Genomic DNA, 25,596 nt, shown 5'->3' with positions numbered 1-25,596 from the left:
ACATACGCCAAAATGTAAAAGGACACACACACACAACACATAACACACACACACACACACTTAGTGGTCAAGGCCAAAAGACAGACAGACATATGGCCAGACCCCCTAATGAACAAGAACAAAACACAAGCTCTCAGTTCAGCCTGGGGGTTAATTGGCTTTCGTGGGAGAGGAGGGAGGCAGGCAAAGAAGAAAGAAAGAGGTGTCCACATAGAGGAGGGGAAAGGATGACAGACAGCAATGGAAGGGAAAGGGGGGGAAGAGGAGAGGCAAAAATATATTTGCATGAAAGTACAGCAATATGCCTTAAAACTGAAGGAAGTGAGACAGGAAAAAAACAGATTTGGACAATAAAGTTTGGAGTTTATTTTGGTTGGCATTTTCAGCTTTATTGGACAGATGTCAGCGTAGAGGCAGACTGGAAACAGGGGTGGGGTGGAGGTGTGGAGTTGGGTGGAGGGGTGCATTAAAAATGTCACGCCTCACTTGGTACATATTTCTTTACATTTACTCATCTGCATCTATATTTACTCTGAAGACTTCTGTGCTAAACCCAGAAGTGACAAGATCCTGTCCTGTAAAGGGTATACTAAAAATAACTCATTTAATTGAGGTCAAGAGGCCGATGTGTTGGGTCTACTAAAGCACAGGGTTTGTCTCTTTAATTAGTGCCCAGGAAGACCTAATTTAAACAGCACACAAGGCTCCCCTAAGCCAATTTGTTTTATATTAAAACAGGAGAAAAGAGGGAAAAGATTACCACAGGAGCTGAAGATTCTAGAAAACATAATTATTATGAAAACAGATCCTTGATCTTAAAAAAAAAAAAAAAAAAATGACACAGTTCAGTAGTTTTTACTAAAGCTCCTCAGAGGATACATCATATAAAGCACTTTCAGTATTTGGAAAGGAGGGGTGATTTTATTATTGAAATGGAGATGGATATAATATGGATCATCTGGAAAGATGGAGGAGGTGTCAAGTAATTTAACCCTTGGTAATTAGCATTGAGTTTCAATAGCAACATATGCCGAACATAAAATGGGAAGGTCTGTGGGAGGCCATTTGCAGGGGGGGGTTGTAATGACAATTTCATGGTCAAACAATGACTTTCATTGACTTGAACATTGAATTTATTCTAATCATATGGAATGAGAGGATCATACACTGCGATCAAGGATTCAATGTAACACCTCGCTTTTAAATGACTCTCCCGGCCTACGAACCAAGAATACAGGAGATGAGAGACGGGGAGAGACGAGCCCCGCTGCAGCCATCGCCATACATAAACATAGACAAGGGAAGCAAGAGAATGAGCGAAAGAAAAGGAGAGCCTTGACTTCAATTGACATTTCAATAAGTGGAACACAGCGTTACCAATCCATTTGCCTCAACTTCCCTCCCTCCCCTCCCCTTGTTCTCCGTGTAAGGCAGCTGAAACAATTATTGAGATAGGTACCTTCAGGCCATGTATGTTCCGGATCCCTGGAGTCTTGCCGGCTGAAACAGTAATTGACTAGATTGTAGAACACATCACTGGGCCATTTACAAATGTGCTGAAAAGGAATCAGTTCTTTGTGTAAAAAAGAAAAAAAAGAAAAAAGAAAAAGATGAAATGAAATGAGGGTTACTTTGAAATTAGTTGTAGACAAGAAAGTGATTGAGATGCTGGGCTCTTGAGATAGCTAGTGGTAGGTAAGAAGGAAAAACAGAACCACACAGTAGCTATGCAGCGATTACTTACGACTGTGAATGGTGAGAAAAAGGCATGAAGATATAGAAAATGTAGGCATTGAAAAAAGCATTTATAGTCAAAACCAGGTTTGGAAGAAAAGTACACAAGACCAGAGATTTTTGGGCAAGGCTCAGCCTGAACACACGCTTGCAGTTTCAATGTCCTTGGAGCAAAAGAAATGTAGATTTATAAAAGACTGTCAACACAATAACAGAATGAGCCACTGAATTTTAATGTTTTCCAGAGGCTGCGTTGTAACTTCAAGCCACCAAATGCTCACACTCTCTTATTGTTTGAGCACAACTGATTTACCCCAAATTCTGGTTTAATAGTTCCCGTGAGTATTTTTATTATATATTTGAATTTAGCTGGAGATTAATTGTCAACACTTTAATTACAAAGACATATTGAGTCTTTCAGCATTACCAATCCATGATAAACGGTAACGTGTCACTCCGTACCTCGTGGAAAAATCTGTAGAGGGTCCAGCAGCAGTCCATTCATGCGTTGTTCATTCATTGTGTTGAAGTACTAAAAGGGGAAATTAATGTCACATAGTTGAGAACAACAGTGTATTTAAGTGAAATATATTTAACAAGGGACTTCTTCAAAAAGCTGATGCACTGCACTGACACATTTTTAGAATATAATGTTATTATAGTTTACACACACACACACACACACACACACACAACATGTTTATCTAAATGACATAAGAATTAATCCACAGTGTTCCCAAAAAATGTGAGCCTGCTGTGCTGAAATCTGTTGCCGATGAGGACCAAAGCCCTGTGGGCTTGTTCTGAAGGAGTGTAGCATTAACCCTTTTCTCCTCCAGGTCAACAGCTCACCAAACACTCATATCCTACAGGACTAACATGTGCACACAAGCACACACACACGCACACACACACAAGCGCGCACACACACATGCACACACACACATGTGCACACACACACACACACACACACACACACACAGGAGCCTCTCAGACACTTGCCAAGGCAATGTAATAATTGATGTTTCGGTTAACCAAACCATCTGTTAAGCTGTGAGAGTGTGTGTGTGCACGTTTTGTTAACGTCCCCCCCCCTTTTGAGCCTTCAAACCAACAAAGTTTAACAGCAAGACCTTACTGGAGATGTCTCTATGTAGTTCCACGTGGACATGTGTTCGACGTGTTTCATTTACAATCCAGTATGAACTAGCAAGTCATCCCTGTGATATGTAAATTTGCTCTCTCATTGTGGGAGCGGGAGGGAGGACGATGGGCCTGGCTTGGATGGGAATGGATCAGAATGGCTACCCAAGTGGCACAGCTGTTATTAAAAGGTCTATTTATCACTGTCAGATCCCTCCTCGCTCCTAGCCCTCTGCTTTTTCGCCCTCCAGCGTTTTCACTAGGCCACATCTGAACAATGGGCCTTATACCAAAAAACATGCTGGGTGTGTTGAGGGTGTGTGTGTGTGTGTGTGTGTGTGTGTGTGTGTGTGTGTGTGTGTGTGTGTGTGTGTGTGTTTGTGTAGGGGGGGTCGGGCTTCACGTACCTTTAATTTTCCGCTCAGCTAGCTTATTGATTAAGGCTGCAATTACCACCTAATCTGTAGTAGGTGTGTTATTAAAAGACATTCTCCATTGTTGGCCAATAACTAAACAGTGTCCGATCCCAAATACCATCGCTCAGCCTTAAGGGACAAGTGGGAGAGCGAGAGCAGAGAGTCGGTCTCATCATCATTAGCAGACTAAGGGGAAATGGGAGTAAGAATGGTGGAATTAGAGCCACTACCTCCAGGGGGAGCTGAGCGAGGAACAGATGAGGTCACATGTTTTTTTTAGCACCTGACACAGGCCAGTCTTTAACTTTGAACAGGGGCGTCTGTCTTTCAAGGTGTCGAACAATGATTAGAGATGCCTGGAAGACTAGTGCGTCTCACAGGAGCATGTAGCAATCAATGTTCTCGTGATGGGGGATACTTTTCACAATAAATGCCCCCTGCACACTGATGTTAATTAAGTGCCGAATTTGAGCATTAATTTTGCTAAGCAACAAGGAGCAGGGATTTTTCACGAGGCAATGTTAAAGCAGACATCTCGAATACGAGAAAAAAAAACTGTGTAGAGACAGTATATTTAAAAGCATGGTTATAGACGTATTAATTAATTATCACAAGCATCAACACACACACAGAAAAACATGCACACAAGAGGCAACCATGAGAGACTCTAATGAATTATCCCACCTTTCACCTAACATGCTGTTTTCCCTTAATTCCTATTAATTTCACATAATGGCTGTCTGCTCACCTGGAATTAACAACACTGAAGCAAGAAATCCACAGCGGTCTCTACGGAGGCCAAATGGCAACCACAGCAAACAACCAGCACAAAAAAAAAATCCTCTGAACACAAATGCAAATGACTGCTGAAATGCATAACCCTTGCAGAAGACATTTAAAGTACTCGGTTAGTGTGAATTATATTTTAGTGAGCTCAGTATTTTCCAGTTGATCAGCAGCTTTTTTTGTACACTTGCCTGTCCCACGAGGAGTAGAAAGCCATTACATTCCTGGATTTGTTTGCCAAAAATTAATTGTGGCTTTTCAAATCTGTGGACGAAGCAGTGCAGTGTTGTGGACACTAAATATTTGTGCTGCAGGTCAGGGTCATAAATTAATATGCTGTTAAGACATGTCATATCATCTGAAGAAGGAATGAGTAAGACGAAATAATACTATGTTTGTTGTGGCCTGTTCTGCCAAATAAATAAATATATATTACAGGTTCAAGATCAAGTTAATTCATATTCAAATCTAATATATATATATATATATATATATATATATATATATATATATATATATATATATATATATAATAACTAATGGCACATGCTAAAAATTACTACCAGGGACACTGATGGCTAAAATTGCAGCTTGCAGTTATTTTAGTTGTACTGTTTTTGCTTCTATGCCATTTAAAAATGCACAGATAGATGAATATTGCTGAAATTTGATTGATCACGTGTTCAGTTTTAGCTTTAAAAATGGTCTAGACCATATTTCACATCCAGGTTGTCGATTGCTGAATATTAAGGTGATGTTTTTTTTTTTGCATACAATACACAAAAATGGTGGTAATACCAAAACACAGGAAATTGGTACATCAACATTGTGCTTTTCTTGAAAGCGACTCCCAATCACACAGGACACACAGCACACTGAGCACAGCAAGGAGGCAAAATTGTAAAAGAACCTCAAAACACGTCGGCTGGATTTGTGATAAAAGCTGACTGAGGTCAATACTTTTTCCATCCCGGTTTCACAACGCTCAATCAGCAAAACAGCTGTCTCTTTTTCCTTAATCATCCTGCTACCCTTTGATACTTAATGATTAAAACGCATCCACAAGTGAATGCATGATAAAAATGGACAAAAAACAAGTGTAAATTGTGCCTGTGGCTCCAGCAGCATCATTGTGAGCTGATGGGGGGTAAAAGACATCCACAGATGAAAGTAGATTTCGAACAATTCTGCAGCCCAGGGGGCCTCGCTCTTTAATGAGGCAAAACTTTAAGTACTGAATAATAAATAATAAAAATTGACAGTTCATTTAGCTTTCAGTGTACCTCATAGAGAAACCCATTACACGCCATTACTCTTACTGTCCGTGGCATGAACAGTAAGTAAGTATGGTAGAATATGAAAACTATGTGCTAGGTGGGGGAGCTGAATGGGGAGTGGAAGAGTGTGCGCATGTGTGTTAGTGAAAACTAACAATCAACTGCATTTTATTTTTACCTGAGACAAAACACTTCAAACTCAGAACAACGATGCCTCCTGATAGACATATCTGATAGACCTGACACCCCGAACCCTTTGAACAACGGGTTTTGGACAGTGGAAATTATCTTGTACTGACATTAGCTACTGCAGCAAAAAATACCTTAAATCATTTTCATGCTAGCCAAAGTTTTCATATGTGTTTGTCTAAGATGTTTGTCCACATAAAAGGGATGTTAAGTGGTACTTAACAGGCCATTTAAAACAATGTATTTGCTATTCTATCCAGTCAAGTTACCCCAGATCACAAGAGATCCTTCAGAAGGGTTTACAATCTGTAAAACTCAAAAAAGTGTATTTTTAGACCCTTGAATTGCAAAAAGGTATGCACACATGAAGCAGATGTCATACATACATGCAACAATGAGGTGCAATTTCCATCACAGCAACTATCTATTGGAGAAAACAGCTATATATATTTGCAAGAGGGATGCATAACATATACTCACATATGACAACATGGCTTTGAGTTCTTCATCACTTCTTACAGTGATTCTGTCCCCCACCTCGTCTTCATCTAAAACACATAAAAACCTCTTAAATGTTGGATTGTAAAACAACCTGACATAAAAAATAACACAGAAAGAGCTTTCAATGTCATAGGCAACACTTGAAGCAATACTCATTTTTGGTATAAAACGGGGTTGATTTTAAGTCCTTACATTTGTAGCCTCTCAGTTTCCGTAGTGATTTAAAGATTTGACTTGCCCCTCAGGTCCTCTGGTGGGAGTCTGTTCGTTCTAAAGTGCAGGACTAAAACCTTCAATTAATCTGCTTTTAGCAATTATGCTCTGAGCTAGTGGAATGTGTTGAGATGTTTAAACATCAAATTAAAACCTACCTATTCAGTCAACCATCAAATATTTCACTTATTTTATTGTATTTCACTTATATATTGTTATACAATTAACCTATTGTTTATTTCACACTGTTTTAATACTATTACTATCATTATAGCTTTAAATTAAATTGTATTACATCTTTATAATTGTATTGCCTTGCGTGCATTGGTGTCGAAAAGCTTTTTTGACTTTTATGTTGTTTTCACAGTCCACTCTCTTATTTTCAGGTTGACAGTCATCTGTGAAGCACGTTGCACTAACCTGTATGGAAGGTGCCATACAAATAAAGTTTGATTTCATTCAGGGGTAAGAGAACAGATTAGCCCAAAGTATGTGCGCTATAGCAAATACACAGCATAAACTGAATTTAGTATCATATTGAGTAATATTTTAATTGTGAGCTGTCATTCCACATAAAAACTGTTGTAAGTAATATTGAGTCAGTCATTTTGAAACTGTACACTTTGGAGAATTAAAAAAAGCAGCAACACAAGAGGAAACGCAACCATGACTGCATATTATATAAAAGACAATTTGCAAAGAAAGCCATGAATACTTTTGCAATTAATAAGCAGTGTTTTACTATTCATGTCTGCCTTGATATGACAAAAAAATGACCCTTGTCAGCATCTTATAGTAGAATAACCCAAAGCCAAGCACAAACTACAGTATACCCACCATATTGTTTACATAACAGTAAAGACTAACCACACGCACTACACACATTAATGCTGCTTAGTGTAGAATAAAACAGAATCGTTTCAGCGTATTTATTAGGGTATAAATCATATTATATTCCCATTTTATACTGTATACAGATGAGCAGAATGCACTTCATTGCCCTCTCCACATACAGTAGCCAGTCATATACATGTAAACATATAACACATTTATTAAGTGCAAAATTAAGGGAATGATAACGTTTCAGAAGCAAAGTAATAACCAGACACTTACATTCAAAGGCTGTGACAGTAGCTTCAGGCATGACATCTCTGATTGCAACCTGAAAATGTTTGAGTGCATTACAAAACAGTTACAGCAATAAAATACAGTTTAAAGTTAATTGCATTGACAAACATTAATATATGCAACACCTTAAACAGTGTTGTTACTGTTAATTGCATCTTGAGTTCACACTGAAAGTGCCAAATTCAAAGTGTCGTTTCACTGTACAGCTGTTTTCCCCACTGGAAACGTTTAACGTAAATGACAGTTAGCTAACTTAGCTGTTTAGCATTTGAAGACTCACCAGCAAGTCATTGAAGTTCAGAAGAGATGGACAGTCAACGGCCGAGTCCATGTCACCTGACGGCGTTATTATACGGATAACTATTGCCTCGGTGTCCATCGCGCAGAGGTTATTCAAATCGAGTATTAGCATAAAGAGGTAAAAATAAGCCTCATAATAACACTTGGCTGGCTGTCTAAGCTAACTGGCTAATTTCCTGCAGTGGTTTGCTAACGAAACATGCTAGCATCCTGTACAATCCGGGCACTTTTCTCAAGTGACGCGGAGATTTAAAAACGTTAACCGTTGAGCTCGGCCAACGGTCACGTCATAACCGCATGAAAGGTTCAGCTTGGGCTGTAAATATAAATCCGACCGCTCCCCGAGGCAAAGTTTTACACTGTGTTATCTGAGACACTTAGCCATGAAGCTAGGAAAACACAACAGCTCCAACGCCGTTTCCGAATCAACATCCGCCCACGTAATTTCAAAATAAAAGACCTCCATCCCTGTTTCCACTCAATATTTCTACTTTTACTGTCGAGGCTTGAACTGGGTACTTCTAGAGGAGAAGAGTAATTAACTACATTCACTCAAGTACTGTATTTTACATTGTATTGTATATAAGTGTGTATATTACATACGTTTTAGTACATTCATTTGTTCAAATCAACAAATTCAATTCAATTAAATTGTATTTATAGTGTCATATCACAACAGAAGTCATCTCAGGACACTTAACACATGATTTTCAGAGTTAATATGTTTTCAAAGTCCCAACATCACCAGCGTTACAGCAACAGTGGCGAGAAAGATCTGCCTTAATAGGCTTTTAGGCAGAAATCTCTGCAGACCTGGCCCTTGGGTTCCAACTGCATTTGGTGTTTGTAGTAGTATAGTAGTAGAAGTATTAACAGTAGTGGAAGTATTAACAGAAGCAATAGTATCAACAGTAGTAGTGCATGGTGAGATGCATCCATCCCAACAAAAAGCAGTAGTTGTTGAGCAACCACACAGCGGGCAGGTGGAGCTACTATATGGTGTTTCCAACAGGCCAGTAAGCAGTCTCTGCTGGACAAGAAAGCATAGCCAGACTCCCAGGATTAGTCCAAGTCAAGTAATAATGATGCATTATTATAGATGAACCAGATGGAGTAGTTGAGAAGTTCTTGACCCCAAGGAGAAAGTGTCCAATCATATCAGTAAGGACCTGAATAGCAACTGCAGTTCTAAGATATATTTTATGCATGACTTTTTTTTTTGACACCCACAAGCAATATGCTAAAAAGATTTAATAACCAACTCGATTAAAAAAAGTTTCCTAATATTTAAACTGGAAAGTGAATATATTGTGAATATTTGATTATGAATGACATGATTTGAAAAATATATATATAAAAAAATAGTGTTGCTGTCATTATTCACTCCTGACAAAAACAAGATGTCACCCTAGTTAAAATTGGATTTGGATGAGAAAGAGTTGGACTGAAAAGCTTTGCAAAAGAAAGTGAATGAAGGCAAGTGCTGAGTGACGTACTATATGTGTGTACAACTCAGTCTTTTATACTTAATAGAACATTATTGAACGTTTCATCAAAAGAGATTATTCTCACCTTGGACTGTTTTGATGTGAGATCAAGTTTGATAAGAGTACAATTTTAAGCATATAGTAGCTTTTCGGGGGGTGTAATTGCGGCATATCTAAGAGGTAAATATTCTTTTTTATAATCGACCTTCGATCAATATTGTAAAAGTTCTCTCTATATTTGAATATGGAAGCAATGCTCTTCACTTTCACTGAAAGTTACAGCTGTGGAGATGGAAAATTGGCAAGGCTCCTCGACCACAATGACAATACACCTGAGCTCAACTCACTTGAAAAAGTACAAGGTGTACAGAGGAGTGCATGTCCTCCTGACCATGGCTTTTCAGGCATTCAGAGAGGGTTGCCTCTTTCACTCTACATTAACACAGCATTAGTATTTAAATGTTTCCACAAGGCATGAGTCATTAGTGTATAATTGAATGTAAAACAAAGGGGCACTTAAACTGTTGTTGATTACGGCCTTATGATTGAGGATCCGCATCGGTCTCCCTGCCCACTCACCGAAGAACTCTTGATTGCTGTTCCAAGAGCAAGACATTGATCCCTGTGCAAAATTAAGTCTCTTTTTCCTGTTAATTTACAGCTCTTCACTCACGGAGCTGATACCCAAGAACGTTGACCGGGGCTCTGCGTAATGATAGGAACCTGTTGAAGCTTGTTCAGCGTCCCCATGACCCAGGTCTGGCTGGACATGAAGCACCTCAAGACAATATCAATGAGACGTGCGTCGTGCCACCGCAGTAGGTTGGATTTCACTGGCTGTAAAACAAAAAGTCTCCACCTCTGCTTGGCCCGACGCTGAACTTCTTTATCAGGTGTTATGATCTCATTTAAAAAGGTAAAGGAAGCATTCAAAAAAGGTAAATCAACCAGTCTACCCCGGAAATGTTAGTACAAATCTCTCTTTTGCTTCTTTTTTGTTGTTGTTGACACTGACTGCTTACTGTACTATACAAGAATGTCAGTTTTGTCTAACTGAATGTTTTTTTTAAGCGCACTGAGCTTTGTAGATGACAACAATGCGTGATTGTTCCTGTACAGTCAGTGAATAAAAAATGGTCCACATTCATGCAAAAAAATAAAATATATAATAATACAATGAAAAAAGCCGTGGCCGTTCAGTATAACTTGTCCTCACAGTACAGTTAATTGAGATGCAACTCATTGTTTTGTGGAAATTGTTGACAATTGTATTTGCTCTCTTGCACACATTTGATTGAATGAAAGAGAGATTAAAAAAACAAACTGTTCAGAGATTTGAGGTTAGTTTTGTAAAAAAAACAAAACAAATATAAATGTATTCTCATTCAAGAATTGAGCCAAATGAAATGAGGAAAAACTGTATTATAGAGTTGGATTATTTATTATTGGTGCATTAACGTGTGAGCAGCCTTTTAATGCTGCAGCTTGTCAAGTTGTAGCCTCATTTCAATATTCTGTTGGACAGCTTAATTTATAAAATGCATCACCTCATCAGTTATGAGGTTGTCAAATGAATATAGTGGAGTAAAAACTACAATATTTCTCTCTGAAATGCAGAACAAGTAGCATTAAATGGAAACACTCAAATAACCAGTTCCTCAAAACTGAAGTACAGTATTGAAGTGAATGTCCACCACTGTCTATCTGCCTATTGTTAACTGTCAAACACACACACACACAAACAAAGGTTAGAAGTTCATTGCATCGACATGCTCTGCACTTCTCTAATCTCTTACACCTGTTCCAACAGCTGGGTTAAAGACCCATTGATTTCCACGTAATGCCTGGAATTATTTCAGTGCCTAATTGTTGCAGGAGAGCAAAAGGGAAAACAAAAGCCGGGCCATCAAGCGTTCTGATTAATGCCTCGACCAGCACTGCCCTCTGATGAAAAGCAGAGGATCTATATGGCACTTTGTCAAACATGCTCTCCCCGGACGTGACATTAGGTCCTTCTGCTTTAGGGGCAACGAGGATGGAGCCCAGTCAGCAATCCACATTATCAGAAATCAAACTCCTGACTTAGCTGGGAGGGGAAAGTGGAAAAGAGAGGCCAGCATTCACTGTCTGGTAATTAAAAGCCATTTTATCAGACCTCCTCTCTTGCCCCGTGCTTCTTTTCTAGCTATTGACAAGCTGCTTAGCACAAAGTGAGCTCAGTTTGACTCTGAATGTATGAGGCACACTTATTTAACTTTCTCAGCAAAGTGGGGGAAAGCAAGTAAACAAGACAGAAACAAAATTGTCCAGCAGGATTGCCCGTTGCTTACTTACTATAGGTTTAATTTTCATTTATGGCCGTCGTTTGTGTGTACAAATACAGCCCGTTTGCGTCTTCCTCCTCCTCGTCTAATGATGATTATTATTTCATTAGTCTCTGTCAAATGTATTGGTTGGCTTGTTGTGTTTATTGATTAATGAGCCAAAGTCAGCACTGTCCCCCTTCACTGTAATGCTGATATAGAAGGTCTTGAAATACTATTTGTCTGCCGGTTAAGCATCGATTGCTCCGGCGGATATTGACTGTTACTTGGTAGCTTTCTATTTACTATGTCCCTTAACATTAATGGTAATTTATTCAAAGTAAAAAAGAAAATGTGTGAGCGTGTGGTGATTTAAGGGCCTTATTTACCTCAATATCACCAACAGTAGGGACGGCATCACTTGTCTCACAAAAGGAGCCGGACCTGCTGCGAGTGAGTTCGGCGGGATAGAAAAAGCGCGTCCCACCATCTGTCCGGGGCCACTTCCCAACTCAGGTATCCAGATGCGAACCCCTCCGGCTGAAATAGAGACGTGTCTCCTCAGCCTTGAAGCCTGAAGCCTGTTGTTTATTGATGCTGCCAGAGTCCCTGCTCAGATCGATACCATCTCCCTCAGATGGGCCTTCAACACGCAGACTCCCAAATTGAGGTCAGGATATGTAGAGGGTTATGGCACTTCAGCCGATATGAATTGCCTGAGAGGCTGCGATCATTTGTTACACCTTCCTTTAAAGTTCATCTCCACGTTGACCTGTGATGAAGCATGGGGAGTTTTGCAGTCACTGGTATGAGAGTTATGAGGAAACGCGGGGATATATGGACACGGCGGTTTGGGGAGAAATGGATTGTGTGACTACCTCTGAGCTCTCGGAGCAGAATGCTTTCACCGCCGTTCCCCGTGTTTCCGATTCACCTCTGAGCCCCCTTTTATGGCCGCATGTTGTTTCTGTTGTTTCTAATAAAGAGGAAATATCGGTGCCTTCCTGACCCGCTCATGGGGGCCATCGGAAAATTTATGGGGTGTGTCTATTCCATAGAGGCTGCTTTTGAACCGAGCCGCACATAAATAACAGATCGCCAGCTCACCAGAGCTCCTCTTCTATGCTTTTGGTCAAATGACTTGCATTCAATCTTGAATGCAGATTTTACTTTACTTTGCAAAGCAAGCTCATTATGTAAAACTTTGGGGCAAAGTGAAAATGTGGGCTGCGTCTCCAAAGGTATTGAAGCCAACTTTTAAATCCGATACGTCCAGAGGCTGCACCGCTCTTCTTCATTCCCAACATGTAGTTCAGTCCAACGTGCAGGCCAGCCTGTGGAAATAGTTGATTTAAACTTTGGTTTAGCTTTGTGCAGACATTTCATCCTTCTGGCAAGACCCAAGTCCCACTGCTGGATGACATTAAAAAAAATTATGATTATGATTTGTGTTGCGAACAGCGTGACCAAATCATAGAGAGACAGGTAGTGGGATGAGATCATAAACGGGGATGGATGAGCAAAATCAAACCTTCTTGCTTCCTCCCGTTTCATATTTTAATGTACATGAATAAGTACCTCAATGCACTATGGTACATTATTTAAGACATTTTAAAGGCCTTTGTAAATAAAAACATCATGTCATGTCAGCACACAGCTACCTAGCAGGTGCGTTGGAGTGAGAACATGTTGATAGTGTAGCTGCTGATAAAGAGTGATATATCCATCTGAAATATAGTAGAAGTGTAAACTATCATCAAACTCTCTTCTCAGTTAGTTGTAGTTAATCTGGTGAAACAAGCACAATCCAGGGGGGAATCAGTGTAAATAAACATTAAGTAAAACATTTAGAACAGAATAGTGTCAACAACAACAACACTGTAACGTTATATACATGTGCATGCGTGTGTGCATGACTGTGGCCAACCACACATTGATTTGGTGCAGTGTCAGGTAGCCTGTTTGTCAGCTGAAATATTCATCAAACAGATCAACGGAAAGTCTGGCTGGCTTTTCAAACTGACAACGGTACGTCAATAATTGATGGGGAGTGAGGTAAATGACTTAGTCAGTGTTTGGGGGGGGGGGTCCTTCTCTTTCTGTAAGTGATGCCTCTGACCTTTGGTGTGTGAAAGAACTCATCATGGTCAGTGCTCACATGTCATATGAAGCCCAACACGATGAACCCAACAGTGAAAGTAATAAAGAAAGTCAATAATATTGTTTAAGAAAGGAATAACTTAGTAATTTGGTGCTTATTTTCTAGGAATCATCGTTATAAAATGGGGAATTTATACAAGCACTGTACCTGTGACTCACCATGTTGCTAAAGCTACAACAAGGTCATTTGTTCCTGATGATGTTGACTTGCTAAATGTTTGAATATCGTGTGGAGCTATTTGGTCAATGAACCCACAGAAGCATGATGTGACCCAAACAGAGCAGCCTGGATAACAACGAACACAGAGGGAAGGAGACTTCATTCTCTGCTCAGGTCGACATTGCTCCACTGCATCTCTACATATAACAAAGTTGTTTTTCTGCTTCATTAATGCTCTGAATCTGGAATTCAGCACCTTTAATTAATTTGATTTCCAAACCCAAGGTGAACTGTAGACACGTCGTGGCAGCTACAAGGAAACTGTGGTCACAAACTTGACCACTGACCTCCCTGGAGGGAAATTTAAGGATCAATAAAATGCCACATTATTACGTTATTTGTGATGAGTATGAGGCAAATTATTTCGAGGTTGTTGTTAATCAAGTTGTCTATTAGCTATTAGCGCCTACCTACCTTTGGTTCTAATTTATGGCCGACAACATACCTGAAGTAGTGATGAGTCAGAGGAAAGTTGTAGTGGGGTTGTTGAGTGTTGGTCCTTCCTGTCAGATGAGATTCTCCCGACTGCCAACCCACTAAAATCTTTATCCTTCCACCTATTGTCTGACCTTCTTCTCACAATAACCAATAGTGGTTGCACAGCTTTTTATGGTTCCAATTCCCCCGTAGGAGTATATTTAAGCAACACTGTCAGCATGAAGCGATGCACTGGTCTGGGCCGACTTGAAGACTCAGATTCTTGCAGAGGGGATAGTCGTGAGTTATCAGAAGCTCTTAGGGGTTTGAACGGTAGATTACACTCCCGCATCACGAGCCAGAAGCAACGCTGGTTTTGTTTTACTGTTTGTTGATTATATTGTAAGTTTTATTAGCAAATATGTTGGGTTGATATTCACCGGTCGATACATCTTCTGCCCTTCGCTATTTTACAACAATATTTGACCTTCATTAAAAAATATAAAATAATAATAAAGTATATATTATTTTATATAATAAAATAAAATGCCACATTATTACATTTGATATAATAAAATAATATATACTTTATTATTATTTTATATTTTTTATACTGTAGAATTTTAATCGTAAATTTAAATTAAATTTAACATTTTGTCTGCTTACCTGAGACTAGGCTTTGCACATAGAAGGATCAGATTATTACGGGTGAAATTATCTCAGTGTAAATTGTTATTTAAAAAAAATGGTTTAATGATTTCTGACAGATGGTGGTTTCTGAACTGCTGAGTGGACTCTTTGAAGCGGTCAGCCGTCCTATTAATTTATCCTTCTTGGCGGTTAAAGAAGTACCAATATAACAATGTTAAAATACTCATGCTACCGAAGTGAGACATCGCAGTCTTTCTGCTGTGATGACATCCATGTTTGTGTGTCCAGCAGGGCGACAAACAAATATTTGGAGTATAAAAACACAAGAGAGAGGGTTTTGGGATTTCTCAGCAGGTAATTTCAAGCTGTCACATGCCATGTCAAAGTCTAGTGAAAGTGTTTCTGAACTGCTGTGCAAACAATCTCAACCCTGGATGGTCAAATGTCCTGTTTTCAGATTGACGGTGTGACATTTTGTCGGCTAGAGTCCGTAGTGAGTGTTGATGAGCCCCTTTCATAGACATCCACTGGGCTGAAGATAAACATGCAGTATAGTTTATGTTTGTATATATTCCTACATAATCCATTTATGATAAAAATGTAAATTATTGGGAACAATTAAATACAAACTAACCCAGATGTCAATATAAAAAGGCAACACAAGCAGGTGCACGTTTTATAACAAGAGTGAAGAATGTGGATTGTTTTAAGTGCCACTTAAAGGTATATTCTAGCCGATTATGTTACATCTCTGTGCACAAAGTTATGGTTAGACAAATGTCCCACTAAAATAAAATAAAAAGCGTTTATTGTGGTTGATGTTTTTCTTTGTTTCTTTTTTTAAACTACTAACAAAAGAAAATGTCCACCGTTTATTATTTTCCTATTAAAATCCAGATTCAGATATAAAATCCAGTGTTTGGGTAATACTCACTTTGCTCAAGGCTGTCTGATACAAAACTAGTTATAAATGAGGAACAAAAAAAAAGCACAAAAAGCATTACTAGGGGAAAAATTACATTTTAAAACAAGTCCAGCCTTGAACCTCGAACTAAGCCCACAAAGAAATCTGAGAATGTCTGGTTGTCTGTTTTACATTTTTACCGAAAGTCCTCAGGGTTAGTTTGTTTTTTTTCCATTTGCCGGGCATTTTACTACTGCAGATGTTTCCTAAAATACTTTTAATACTAACATTTTGGAGACATATAATTTATAACGCCGGTTTGAGATTCTTTCAGATTATGAAATATACTTTTCAACATTTGCTTTTTCACAAGGAAATACATGTGTGCAATATCCCCCATTACTCCAACCATCATCGTCTGGTTAAATGTGAGGGTGTGTGTGTGTGTGTGTGTGTGTGTGTGAGTGTGCGTGTGGTTTTGTGTGTCTGAGTGTGTGTCCACAGCTTCATTGTTGGATATAACAAAGCCCTGGAAATACAACCTCCAGGGGTCTTACCTGGATGTGCGGCCCCCAATTTTTCATTAAAAACTGCAATCCTGCAGCTGAGGCTCTGTTACACCACAATGTGACAGAGCTATGCAAGGGCAAACATATGCGACCCGGACCCAACCTTCAAATATTCCCCAATAGATAGATCTTTTGCTCTTCTCTATTTTATAACAAGTTTGAATGCAAATTGATGCAGACCGTTTTCAAAGAATGTGTGTCGGTCATTGTTGGTGGCCTTGCTGTGCAGTTTTCTCAAGCGTGGCTTGTTTAAGTTGTTAAAATATCTGCATATTGAAATGGTAGAAGAGTTTACAAGCCTGTGTGTTGGGATGCACGAGGGTTCCGGTCCTTTTGAAATATGCAAATTGTGTTCAAATATTATAGTTGACCTATTTTTTGTTGTTTTCTGGTTGAGGCATTTCCTTTTTTTTCCTGGAACGGCTTTCCTTCAGCACATGTAATGAAATTTTAATCGGTCCATTCCCCGGACTATCGTTATGATTTTTGCAGGGCATGTGAGAGCAACAGAGGTATTGAAGTGAGGTAATTGAAGTGTCCGAGACCAACCTGCTCCGGTGAGATGTGTGAGCAAAGTAGCAATGTAATTACAGGTCATAAGTTGACCACCTCAGAACCACAGCGGGCACAGGGAGAGCTCAGCCTGTCAAGCACTCTGATACGTGTGCGCACACACACACACACACACACACACACACACACACACACACACACACACACACACACACACACACACACACACACACACACACAATTAAGTGTCATTACATGGTCTCGAATCAGAGCACTGTATGACCATCCGGGAGTTGTGAATGTATTTGCCAAAGACATATTTGCTCATAGCTGAATAGTCCTGTGCCAGGAAGTCTTATTGAGAGTTATCCTTGAGTCCGTCCATATAATACTACCCCCTAGTGGTGAAATAAGGCACTGCTAAGGCCGGGAGTAAAATGCAGCTCAATTAAAAAGGGAGCTGTCATTTACCTCGAGATATACCTCTACAAAAAAAAAAAAAAAAAAGAGTTTATGCAAAATCCTTCAACATTCAGATAAATGATAAAAAGGTACTAAAGATACTTGAACCAAACATTTGATTCTGAAGCTTTGGGCTACTTGTAATTGATTTGGACACACTTTACCTGGTGATGTGGTGTGTAACTGGTCCAGGGTGAGTCCGCCGCAGCACCCTCCCCCCTCCTCAGTTGAGTCATTTGTTATCACCTCACGGCTCCTCCAGTGCTCTGTGCAATTGGCCGAGCTCCTCCGGGGTCAAGGGTCAAGCCTTTAAAAAGGGAATTACTTCATTGACACAATAAGAGATGACAGTTTATTTGACGTCTTACAACCACTTCACTCTCCTCCTACATCCAGCGCTGCCCTGCATCCTAACGGCTCCCCCGGGAGCACTGGACCTCAGTGTGTGTGTGTGTGTGTGTGTGTGTGTGTGTGTGTGTGTGTTGTCATTTTGTCTGTCCTCATGTGCTTATCTGTGTCCAATGGTTTCTACAAGAGCTCCTGAGCCTGAAGAAATCATGACATAATTGTAATCATATTCTAATTAACTAATAAAAAAACAAATTGAACCAGCATAAATCCAGACATCACACGAGTAGAAATCATGTACAATTTAAATGAAATGGAATGTGTGTATTTCTGTTTTTAATGTTGAAGTATGCAATTACTGCTGATGCTGTGTGTGTAGTCTGTAGTGTGTGTTTATTACTGCATCCCTGTCAGGTGTATTTAGTATGAATAGAATGCAGATGTTACTTAGGATTCAAGCGCAGTCCTCTGTGTGTGTGTGTGTGTGTGCGTGTGTCTGTGTGAAGAGAGAGACAGACAGACGGAGAGTGAATGATTGACACCAGACAGTGTGTCACACCCAGGGGGATTGGGAGAGGCCATGCAGCCAGTCTGGCAGGTCATTATCAGTGTGTCACACAGCGGCGTGACGGCTACTTCCTCTGAGACAAAACACACACACACACACACACACACACACACACACCTACTCCTTCACTGAGTCATTGAAGAATGCCTATCCAAGCCAATCAATTGGGCGATCAATTGGGGACCAACTGGCAATCCCCTGCAATCAATACGGCCCTTGTTGCATGGCTCCAGAAGTGCCACAATGGCTGTGGCACTTAATTAAGTTGTTAATTGCTGCGTTAAGCTTTCTCAGGTACCCTCCCTAGACGGTAATTGAGAGTGGCTGGACAATTCGGCTATCGGCAGCACTTTGCTAAATTTAATCACAAATCCGAGTAATGGCGAAGGCTGTAATACAAGGAGGAGAGACTGTTGCAGTCGGACTTCTGGAAAGTAGACATTATGCCGAGTTCTGCTTCTGTTCAGCACCCTGTTTATTGAAGCATGTAGACGCGGGGATGACATCACGGAGCAGTGCCAGCCAATCAAAATGTAGCAAGCACCATTCGGGGAGGATGAAGGATTCTTTCAGGCGACATTTTTAATCCAAACAAAATCCTCAAAGCTCTAGTTTGAAGCTTTAAAATATCTTCACTGATGCCACAAAAAAATGTGGGGTTTTATCTCTAAGTTACACACAGTTCAAATGAGTCGTTGTCTAACTCTGACAACATGACGATGTGGTTATAGGAAGGTTTAATCACTTTCACATCTACTTCCCCTGAATGCACCCTCTTAACCGGATCAAAAATAGTTATTGATAATTCTCCAGTACGTTGTATTACAAAAGTTAGTCTGTTATGAAAACAGTTTTTTGCATATCCATACGGAATTGAGCAATTATAAAAAAACTAACTTTCCATTGTTGCTACAGTAGACAATCAAATATAAATGAAGAATTACTCAAATACTTTAGTTGACATACCGTGACCTAAAGGTACTAAATTACAAGTAAGACGTCCTGAATTTGAAATGTAGAAAAAAGCAGCAAAATGTTCTTTCATGAAAAATAAAAGTAGTCATGAAGAATGTTTCTTTTCAAAGAGGTGAAGTGCAACCGTCGATGCCCCATCTGGAACAAAGGAGGGAAAATTTGGAAATAAATGTCGTTAAATCCTCTGTGTTTTCTTCATGAGTTTTTGAGTGAGCTGATTTATACTCATGTACGGAGTTAGCCTGGATTGTTGCAAACAACACCCATTTGACTGGATTTGTCTGTTATAGTCTTTTTGTGCTATTAGTTTTATATGCATACCGTGCATAGCAATCTACTGTGCGACTGCTGCTCTGTTGCTACTTATCTAAAACATTGCCCGTGAATTAAAACAGCAGGTCGGCCGTTTCAAACAGGTAGCTTCACCTGTTTTGTGCGTTCTTCACCAAAAAAATGGCTCTAATTTAATGAAATATTGATGCTAAAGTTCTGTGATGAAATCAAACAGTCAACCTCCCACACAGCCGAAAGGCCTCGCTCCTCTCTGCTCACCGCGGTGCTCGGTCTGAGGGGGGTGATTACCAGAACCGCCTCCAACCACGGCAAGGGTTATGAAGGAGTCAGACGACTGCTGGCTGGCACTTTTATGGCGCTATTAGCGCACGTCCCAGCGTCTCGGTGTTAACACGCCTTTTGTCGCCTAATCCCATTACTTTTCGACACTCAAATGGAATTCAGATGGAATGGTGTCCTCCATTTTAAGAAACGACTCCAAACGCAGCGGGCGGCTGCATTCTTATCCCTGCTTTGCTGGGAAATTAGAGTGGCGAACGCAGGAGTCAAAAGCGTATCAAATCATCATTACAAAATAGGAGCTTTTTTACTTTGCCCACAGTGCAAACGTTTTCACCGCGGCACATCCACTTCTTCGAGCTTCCACAGAGGCCCGAAAGTGCCGCACAGCCCTTCAGAGATTTGGTGGGAAGTGTCGGGGCGTAGTGGAGCAGGAAAAAGTGGAAGTAGCAGTGAGACAATGAGAAACAACCACTGCTGCTCTAGGCTCTGTGAACAGGCTTGCCATTGATTAAAACAGCAAGGTGTGCAATAAAGCGCAAGGCAAAGTGTTTCCTTCCATATGGACCCCCGGACCCCGAGGCTCTGGCCACCAATTGGGCCTTTCTGTCTGCCGCTGTTTCCCCCCTTTTCTCCTCTCCGCTTCCCCTTCGCTCTCCCTCGGTCCCCAGATGGTAAAAACAATTTTCCAGCCCTCTGTCTCTCTCTGCTGCTGCTGCCCGCCGCTCTGCACCCACAAAGGGCCCTGGCCGTGATTCAACCGTTTACTCCAGTAATTAACAGCACCCATACCACAACAATTACAGCCATTAGGCTACTGCACTCCAAATATACACACACAGCCACACACACAGTGTTAACGGTGTCACAGTGTGAATTAGAAGGCGAGGTAACAGCCGGAAGCTGTAAAAAATAAAATAAAAATAGTATTAACAAAAAAATGGGGAAACATGCTGGCACTACAGCAATGATTACCTCATAATTAGAGGAGACAAAGCTCTCTCCCTATCTAGTGGCAAAACACTGTAATTACTGGCGTGACAGAAAATCAAAGGCTACTTTGTAAGCAGCAGGAAAAATTAACATTTTAGGCCCTGAAGCTGTATGTCCTGATTAGAAACGTATTAAATCAATGCATTGCTAACTGCTGGGCATAAACATGTCCCCTCCTGAAGGGGTCTATAATTGCGAGAGCAGGAAAAAAAAAAGAAAAGAAAGTAAAGTGGGTTTCAATTTCACAAGGAAGTGCCATTAATCGTAATGGCGGTATTATGAGGCAAAACGTACAGTCCTTTTGTCGTGAGATGGTGCACATTAAAGCAGCGCTCTTTTTCAAATGTGCTTTTGGTGGTGAAGATCAAAGCGTGTTTTACATAGATCGTTGGAGGCCTCTTAGCTGATGAGCCTCTCACAATGTTTGCAATGCACCAAAGTGACAGCGTTTGTTGAAAACTCTATTCCAACAGGATCATCGGCACACATGTGCTCTGCTTGATTCTGCTTGGAAAACACACTAATGGGTGTTTAATATGCAATTTAAGGGAAAAGCATGCGCCTGCTTACTTATAACTGCATTTCATTTTGTTCTTCTTTCTTAATCAAGATTCCTTTTGCCACGCAGGGCGACATTGTAAATAAGAATTTGCTCTCAGGTTGTTTGAATAAAATGGAAATTCATTATGAAATACTACAAAACCAAAATGAGTGGTGCAAAAAGCTGTTGTTGAACTGTCCCGGGGTCACGGCTACAGATAATATAAAGCCAGTTTCAGCAAAAGCAGAGAGAAGTGGTGCGTGAATAAATGTTTTTTTTGTAGTTTTTTCAGATTTTTTGTTAAAATTCAGCTCCTTTTTAAATTTCCAAGCATCGCAGACATTTAGCCTTCGAGGTTGGGACACGTGACTCGTGCAAAGCCACATGGGTTGTGACCCACCTAGTTTCCCTCCCTGTTTAAATTGATAAAAGCTGCGAAGGGGGAAAGCCAGCTGATCCCTGGCATCTTTAACGTGCCCACAATAGGCTCCTTGGGAATACAACTAATTACTTCACATCTGTATTTATTTGATCCGCGTGGAATTCTCCCTTCTGTCGGTGCCGAGCTGCGCCAGCTTGGACTAACAGTGATTCATCTAAGTGACACTTCTGGCGCAGAGTCACATCAGAGCAGCGCCAAAATCAATGGGGGAAACATGGGGAAGTCGGGGGAACTTTTTTTTTACTCCCCTCAGCAAAAGTGTCATGCATAAAATCCGGCAGCATAAATAAAGCACGCCTGTGCTTGCAGGTTTGCTGAATCAGAGCGGCTGGAAATAAGATACAAGCTGTTTGTTAATGGTAGCTTAAAGAAAGACTTTCTCAACTACAGCATTTTTTTTTTGGTGGAAACTTTGGTCCACAGCACTCAGTTGCAACACTCCAGCTCAGATGTGCAAGAGTAGCTTCTAGTGACCTCTGTTGTACACGGAGTAAACTGCAAACACCTCGCCCTGGTGCAGCCCTGTGCAGTGAACCAGCTGGTTCAAAGGGAGGCTTTCTGGGAGGCAGAGCTGCAGAACCAAGACATCGGATATTTAGATATCCGATTATAATATCAGATTCTAATCTCTACTTCACAAACACACATATCATCCAAAATAAAGTTAAAAAAAGACCCTGGTAGCACATTTTAAGTTAATGAGAAATTATTTCATAAACATTAAAGTCTGAAGCCCACTAGCGCCCCCCAGATGTTGCAATATTCATTACAGTTATCAGAGCGTGGAGACAGACTAAATAACATACTGATTAATTATTTGTTACGCACTTGGAGCAAGTACAAGTCCTGAGGGTGGCAAAGGAGGTCAAGTTCATATTACGAGCAAAATAACATCATCGACGAGTCTCGTAAATGTCATAACCTGCACAGGTGATTTTGGAATTAAATTAGGAAGACATACAATGTTTGGCAGTTAAGGTTTGATCACCTACTGTAACACCCAGCCACCTCAGTGCAGTCGCTCAGCGGCCAACAGACGACTGTGGTCGTACCCGGCATGTGTGGACGTCTGTGGAATAGAGAGGCAAAATGACTCCAGTCAAACGAAGGTTTTCAAAAAGGTAAGAGAAAACAAGATCATTAGAATCATTCCTCTGGGGATCATGAATATACACAACAAATGTCATGAAAATCCAGCCATGAAAAAGTCTCGTGTGCAAAGACGGCATTGGAGAAAAGTTCATCCTCTGGGGAAACTCATTCAGTTTCTTTGTGGTCTGCCCGGGAGATTTAGAAAGTTGTTTCGTCCCAATCATGGTACCAACGAGTCAGGAAAATTATGAGCAAACATCCTCTTGGAACCAACAATATGTGCAGCATTTTTCATGGAATGCATGATTTTTTCATTAGATTTGACCTTCTTTAGGGATAATTAATATATACTTATAATTCCCACAAATGTCATTAATATTTGGCATTAATGTTGTTGTTTTATATAATTAATAAAAACATAACATCTTCAAATGTTTAATTTATGTTATGTTTATCATCACAGGTTATGCCGTTAGTGTGGATCTAAGTTGAAGTCAGAATTAGTAACTTAATGTAACAAAGGTTTTTACTTTTCTTTCACAAACTTGTGACCCATCGTCTATCTCAAGACCCCTTGGGGAGTCCAGATCCCAGCCCTCGGAACGTCTGCAGTAACTTGTTTAGTCTCTTGGAGTTGAAGTCAAAGTATAAATGAAATGGTATCCTAAAACAAAGTCCTGCCCGACTCACCGTCCCAATGAGCCCTCTGGCATCGTGAAAACATCCCAGCATGAGGCGCCGCGGTCTCAACACGCTGCTTCCCTCCAGAAAACAAACAAACACAAACTGAGGATTCAATAAAAAAAAACATTTTTTAAAAAGTCCATCTTCTCAACCTCGAGGCTCAGAGGTGATTGCTGCTCCGGGCGAAGCATTCATATAACAATATAGCTAATTTGAAACAAATTTACATCATAGTGTTGATTATTTAAACACAACTTGGAAAAAACAGGACTTTAACTTCTTAATTATTCTTGTTCACACTGCATTTCCCATGCACACAGTCGCCTTAAGTGCAAATAAAGCCTCCCATCTGTTTGTAATTACAACTACATAATTTCAGTCATTGTGGCTAATCATTTTGACTGCACATTCGATTAAAACTAGTGCTGCAATTGTGCAACTTTGAATATCTGTGTTGAACCTTTTGTGCTACGTGCAGATGTTGAGCAGATTAACGCCGTGCAGCAAAAGGGAGGCTGGAAATGTACAAAAGCTTAAACTGTCTCAATACCAAATCCTTTATAGCCCATTTTCCACGAGCACGTTAAAATCACACCACTGCCAGAGAGCTGATCCTGCTAGCCCGCGCGACGCTTTTTATTTGCCTAATCCCCCAAATTAAATGATGTTTGACGCAAGAAATTTTAAACCTCATGTCATCAAGCCTCTGCGCTCATCATGTTTTATTTCCCTGTGGTGCCCGTGGAATAGGACGAGCAGGCTGCGTGGCAGGCTACTTCAATAAAACGGAGTTGAGAAACGTCATGTAACATCACTTTACCGCATCTCTATGCAAGCTAACGACATTATGAACCCCAGGGCAATGATGAAAGCTAATGATGGGAGGATGATGGCGACGCAATGTTGCCATAGTAGCCAATTTCCAGTGGCTTGCCAGATGTTAAACATCTAAATGTGCATTGATCAGTGACAGGATAGCCCATAGAGATTTCTTCATTTGCCCAAAAAGAAAACAAGGTTCGTCTACATTCCTCCTCGGTTTAACAGGAACGGAGCGGAGCATAAATTATATAAATTAAATTACATATGTAAAAAAAAAAAAAAACACATCTAGTCTCAATTAATTCAGTTAGCCTGCAACATGATTCCACTGGCAAGGGGTAGATTACATGGTGTAATTAATACATCACACACACACACACACAGCAAACCCCAATTAAAAAGTGATCAGCATTCCCCAACAGATGACAGTTTTGACTTAAAAACTGGTGGCCTCGTATATAGGCAAAGTTTACAGTTGTGTCGAGATGATTGGCTGATTATCGGAGCTGATTAACTACCAATTAAAAAGTCCTCACTAACTGAGCTTTTTAAATAGTCGGTGCAGCTTCTCAAATGTTAGCATACTGTTTCGTATGGCTGTATATTAAACATATTTGGGTTTTAAAGTCTGAAGGCATCTTCTGGCATTATGCCTCTATATGGAATTTTGTTATACACTGTCTATGGATAAGTACCTCATACAAGTGAGCTCTCCCCTGAAACTACACAGAGAAGACAAATCATTAAAATAAAATAAATAAATCCTTAGGTATGATCATGTGACCTCTTGATCAGGACTGGGGATTGGCGTGTTTCAGGTGTCCTGCCATCCAATCAGTGATGAAAATGAATTATAAATTTAAAAAACAAACACATTTTCATCAACACGGTCAAACAGAAAATGTAAATAAATCCAGCAGATATCTTTGGTGCTCATTTAAAGATACTGCTGACCTATTACCTATTGTTTCTATATCTACAATTAAGGTCATCTCTTAATTCTAACTTGAATATGGTCAAACAAAAGGTATGAAAACGCATTGTTTTCTGTATCTTCTGTATCTTATTATGAGGGGCAGCAGACCAAAGACCTCAAAGACCAAAGAGTTTTTTCTATAATGTGGTTTAAGTATATGTTTCTTTAAACATCGCAGAGGTGAAAATACACAGAAAAAGTAGTCGACG

The 25,596-nt window shown here is 40.1% G+C and overlaps 1 protein-coding gene across 1 annotated transcript in view; it reads right to left on the bottom strand.

Moving 5' to 3' along the window:
• map2k5 (mitogen-activated protein kinase kinase 5) overlaps nucleotides 1-8,079 on the bottom strand; it is a 47,285-nt gene extending 39,206 nt beyond the window's left edge. The window contains exons 1-5 of the mRNA XM_084007950.1: nucleotides 7,668-8,079; nucleotides 7,373-7,421; nucleotides 6,026-6,093; nucleotides 2,197-2,266; nucleotides 1,460-1,500 (exon numbers count right to left, since the gene is read on the bottom strand). Of these exons, the coding sequence (XP_083864076.1) occupies nucleotides 1,460-1,500; nucleotides 2,197-2,266; nucleotides 6,026-6,093; nucleotides 7,373-7,421; nucleotides 7,668-7,799 (360 nt within the window). The 5' untranslated portion in view covers nucleotides 7,800-8,079. The remainder of the gene's footprint in view (nucleotides 1-1,459; nucleotides 1,501-2,196; nucleotides 2,267-6,025; nucleotides 6,094-7,372; nucleotides 7,422-7,667) is intronic.
• Between the last annotated feature and the right edge of the window lie 17,517 nt (nucleotides 8,080-25,596).

Source organism: Eutrigla gurnardus (genome assembly GCF_963514095.1).
Source record: "Eutrigla gurnardus genome assembly, chromosome: 1".
NCBI classification, from domain to species: domain Eukaryota; kingdom Metazoa; phylum Chordata; class Actinopteri; order Perciformes; family Triglidae; genus Eutrigla; species Eutrigla gurnardus.
This window is presented reverse-complemented; position numbering and strand designations above follow the sequence as displayed.